Source organism: Ipomoea nil, unplaced genomic scaffold (assembly GCF_001879475.1).
Source record: "Ipomoea nil cultivar Tokyo-kokei standard unplaced genomic scaffold, Asagao_1.1 scaffold2805, whole genome shotgun sequence".
NCBI classification, from domain to species: Eukaryota; Viridiplantae; Streptophyta; class Magnoliopsida; order Solanales; family Convolvulaceae; genus Ipomoea; species Ipomoea nil.
The window spans coordinates 2,804,113-2,809,416 of NW_017619233.1; the positions used below are offsets into that span (position 1 = coordinate 2,804,113).

At 32.9% G+C, this 5,304-nt stretch overlaps 1 protein-coding gene across 1 annotated transcript; it reads left to right on the plus strand.

Annotated features, from left to right (window-relative positions):
* Positions 1-1,153: 1,153 nt before the first annotated feature.
* On the plus strand, positions 1,154-2,746 carry LOC109158071. The gene has a single exon (XM_019305890.1). It carries the CDS (start codon positions 1,154-1,156, stop codon positions 2,744-2,746), a length of 1,593 nt encoding a protein of 530 aa, XP_019161435.1.
* Positions 2,747-5,304: the final 2,558 nt, after the last annotated feature.

Consider the following 5,304-nt stretch of genomic DNA (forward strand, 5'->3'; position numbering starts at 1 on the left):
CGTTTGGTTTCCATCTGGTACATACTATTATATTTGTTATAGGGAAATATTATGTATACCTTCATTCTCTATTCCTAAACTTAAAATTTTGTGAATTGATGAATAAGCCAGTAAAACTCCTAGCACAGTCTTGATTTTATTAGAAAAGAATCCGTACCAGTTTAGTTTACTGATTCCGTAGACAGTATTTAGGACAAAAGACTAATGTTTGAACTCACTAGTAATAGTGTGACAGATCCCTTGTGAGCACCGGCATTTGAGCATGTTTGTTAGTCACTTGGTTACCGACTTACAGTAATTTATATTATCTTAAATGCGGGCCAAGGTGTGGGGCCCTTAGGATGAGAAATTCAATTTTTGGAGCAAGATTTTATTAAAGGGAGAAGAAAAGAAAGTAATAAAAGATATAGTAACATTTTTTTTTTGAATGAATCAAAGTGTGACAGAGATATAAAATAGAATAAAAGTTAGAGTATATATAGTATTATTCTATGTTTTTAAGAAATAAGTAATATTTTATATAATATTGTTCTAAAATTGGATGTAGACATTTTTACTTTAAATTCACATAAAAAATAGTTTATGCTTGTCACATCAAGAGTAGAAGGGAGAGAGTAATATAGGAAATAATGTCTATTGTGTCCTAACACCGTAGAAGCCATGCATATAATAACGTGTATGGGATAAAGACGTAAAACTGCCATAGTTTTATGGTAGACATTGTACAATTGTTATCAGATTTAGTAGGAATAGTTTGCCGCATTGTACCACGATTACTTTTTTTTTTTTTTTTTTTTTTTTTGAAACAAAAGCAGAAAACTTCATTAATGACTGAATAAATGAAGGATACAAGCCGGCGGGATAGACTCCCACACTCCCGAGACAGATTCAGAAACGGTTGCCCGAGCAAGCTCATGAGCCACACGATTCACTGTTCTCTTGATATGGACCACTCTAACAGTCCCCATATCATTAGCAATCGACAAACATTGCTTAATAATTAACCGACAGTCCATCATCTCGAGCTCGAAGAAACTTTAACACAGAGGATCTTGAGAATCCTCTATTTCTCAGTGCAAACGACAGTCCATCCCTTGTCCTTGTGAGTCCACCTTTGTCAGGCAGCTCGAATTACGGCACATGGAGCATATCGATGCGGATAGCTCTCGAAGTTAAGAATAAATGGACCTTGGTGGACGGGAGTATCACGCCGCCGAACAGGGAGCAAGCTCAGTACGCCGCGTGGAGACGGTGCAACCTCATGATCTGCGCTTGGATCTTCAAGCCTGTTCACTCGTCCATAGCGCAAAGCATTATGCATCTCGACAGCGCTGAGGACGTCTGGGAGGATCTGAGAAGAAGGTTCTCGCAAAGGGACGCACAACGCATATCTATCCTACAGAGTGAGATTCATAGTCTACGGCAAGGATCTCTCTCCATTAATGAGTACTACACAAAATGCAGGACCCTATGGGAAGAGATGAACACCTTAAGGCCGATTCCTCTATGTAAGTGCACTCCCAGATGCTCCTGCGATTTGGTTGAAACAATTCGGAAGGAAAAAGAGACTGATCAGGTAATCCTATTTCTGCAAGGCTTGAATGAGGACTATAATAACTTGAAATCAAGTGTTCTTGTGTTAGATCCCCTGCCAGAAGTCTATAAGGTGTTTGTTATGTCTGAAAAGTTAGAGAGGCAGATTATGGCATCTCATTTGAATTTAGGAAACCTGGATATAAAACAGTCTAATGCGGTTCAAACATGCATGAATGAAGATACTGTTGCTGCTTCGAATGCTTATAATGGCAGGAAAAATAACACTGTGAAGGCTAAATGTACCTATTGTGGCATGAATGGACACACAGTTGATAGATGCTACAAGAAACACGGGTATCCACCCGGTTGGGTGCAAGGTTTTAAGTCAAAAGGGAAGCAACAGGGAACAGCTGCATCCTTCACCAGTCCTAGCGATCTGGGAATAAACTCTGAGCAGTTGCACAAATTGATGACATTCCTTCAGACACAGCCAAGCCAAGCATCTGGATCCTCCAATTCGAACAGTCCCTCTGGCTCACATATCACAGCTGCAACTGCCTTGACTCCAAAGTTTGAAAAATCTCACAATCCTGAAGAAGGCAAGTTTTCTGTATGTTCGTCATCTTTAAACTCTTGCACTTGGATTCTCGATTCAGGGGCCACAAATCATATTGTGTGTTCCCTTGATTCCTTGATCAATCATCACACAGTTAACAATGTTAAAGTGAATCTCCCTACGGGGCAATGCATCACAGTTAAATATGTAGGTGATGCCAGGCTGCTCAATGGAAATCTATGGCTGAAAGAGGCACTATATATCCCTTCTTTCAAATTTAATATTATATCTGTGAGCAAGTTAATTCAAGATGATGCTTATAAGCTAACCTTCATGTCAAAACAGTGCATGATTCAAGGGAGTCATGGTCAGATAGTTGGTTTAGCTAGGGAAGAAAAGGGACTCTATCTAATGGAGGAATCACAGGAAATGCAGAATGGACAGTTTGTTCTGCAATGCAGTAAATCTGAGGTCTGGCATCGAAGGCTGGGGCACTTCCCAATCAACAAACTACATCTCATTGGTGATATTGATGTTGCTAAGTATAATAATAATGAGGCTTGTGATGTATGTCATTTGGCTAAACACAAGCGTTCCCCCTTCCCAATAAGTGTTACTAATTCACATTCCTGCTTTGCCTTCATAATTGATTAGGGGTGTAAATGTGGATCAGCCCGTTTCACCGCAGATTTTTTTATTCGTGGGTCAGATCGCGAAGCTCGTGAACTAGAATTATGCAATTCGAAGCGGGCTCATGGGATGCGTAGGGCCACTATTATCAAGTGGCTTATAGTTCATTGGTATTGGATTGCTCCCCTAAGTGGGAGGTGATGGGTTCAAACCTTGTTGAGTTAGAGTAACAATTTTTTTACTTGGTGCTTTGTAAAAATTAACAAAATAATAATTCAAAACCCCACTTTTATAAATATTACTAAATTATTAAATAAAAAGTACCCAAGAATAATTAACTTGATCAACTACTCTCACAAAATGTGAGACTAAATCTCTTTTCGATTTAGAAAGTAATGTGTAGTGCATGTTTGACACTATACAAATATGAGGATGAATCTCCCATTTTATAAAGGAGACATTGCTTCATTGAAAGTAAAATGAGTGATATATGAGATATCCATATTTTAATTTTGTTTTAAATTTTTTCTTTTTAATTTTATAATTAGACTAATATATAAATTAATAAATCAATAATAATTCAAAACATATTAATATAATTTTTTTTTACTTCTCTTCTCATACTTTATAAGTTGAGATTATTTTATTTTATTTTACACCTTTGAAAAGAAATTAAAACAAAATAAGTTAAGAAACAAGTGAAAGAAAAGTGTAGGAATATAATATGGGGAGAAAAAAAATGATTGATTGAATTATGAAAATGTAAGTAGTGTAGTCCTTGTCATATAACTCATGAAAAATATTTTTTAAATTCACAAATATTATGTAACATGCTAATGGCATGATTTGTATACATTGCTAGTAATCTCTATTAGTAAATTAATTTGTATACAACATGAGATACTATCTCTTATAAAGATTATTTCAAAAAAATAATAATATTTGTTATTTCTCATAATTAGAATATGAAAATATAAATTAATTAAGAATTGAAACAAACTAATAATATTAAAAAAATATATTTTATTAACAAAAATCTAATATACATAAAATATAATTTATTTTTAAAAAATAGATACATATAATATTATCTCATAATTTAAATAAAATCCAAATGTTTAAAAATTGGATGTGGATTATATTATCTTATTATTTTTTAGAATTATTTTCTTATCATTTTTTTAGATTAATATAAAAAAAAAAACTAAAGATATAGTAAATAATATAATTAAAAAATTGAATTGGACCTAACAAATAAATACAAAACAAATTTTCTCTAAGTCATTCTACTTTATAATTAATTCCATGAATGATTTATTTACTATTGACGTTTATCCATTTTTATTCCTGATTTTTAATTTAACCATAAATAGACTATTGACTATTGACATCTACTAATTTTTATTATCAACTTTTAGTTTGACCATAAATGGTCCCTTTTGACTGTTTTTTTTTTTTTTTTTTCAAGTTTGATCATCCATCTAAATATTCATTTAAAATATTAAATTTAAAGGTAGTAATGTAAATAATAATAATAATAATTCATTCACATTTTCATCAATAATGAATCCAATGTATTAAGTTTATGAACTCAACTTGCTCATCTCAACAAGTAACCAATTTTTACATTATTACCCTTTATTTAATGTGTAAGTGTAAAATTATTTACACATTACACTTATTGGCTATTTTATTTAGTAGTAGTTTTATTAGTTTTTAATTAAGAAATTAATTAGAGTTGTTAGAATTAATTCTATTTTGGACCATGTGATATCTAAATGTGTGGATGGTATGTCTTGGAGAATGAAGTCTACGTATGAAGCTTTCAAAGAAATAAAAAGAATGTGACTGAGGTTTATTCGAACAAGGAAAAAGGCTACATTTAAGGATCACAAATGAAGCTCAATATCTGCTATAAAAGGATGCTGTTCGAAAGAAGACATTGCTGATTTTTGAGATTAATATACTGAGCACACATCTGAATTACAAAGCTTCCTATTTTAATATGTTCTATGTTTAATTCTTAAGAATATTTAATCTGTACTACATGATTAGTACGTGGTACTGCTGAAGTATCTTGTGAAGATTGTTCGGGTTTTCGTGTGTCAGTCTTGGATAGGTGTTAGAAAGAGTGGTAGTGGTAATGGCTGGAGGTCATCTATATTTACCTCTTGTAATACTCCTTTTAGTGAACATCTATAGTGGATTGAGCAGACGTGGGTTGCCCCGCAGACGTAGGAGAAGGAGCTCCGAACTGCGTAACAATTTCTTTGTGTTTTTACATTATTTTATGCTTTCTGCAGTTATTATTTACACTTGCTTAAACGAGTTTAATTAATGAACGTAACTGGTGCATAACTTAAATAACAAGTAAAAATACATTGCTTTTGGTTTTCAAGTGTCACGGTGCAATTTCATAATGTTTACTAAATAGATATTTAACTTGAGTGCCAAATTAAAATTTGGAACAAAATCAATACTCAACGAAGCATTTATGATCAAATTGAAAGTTGAGGATAAAAATTGATAAATATCAATAATCAATGGACTATATATGGTTCAATTGAAAATCATGAATAAAT

Coding starts and splice junctions, on each gene's coding strand:
- LOC109158071 (XM_019305890.1), top strand. CDS start 1,154: ATGCGGATAGCTCTCGAAGTTAAGAATAAATGGACCTTGGTGGACGGG.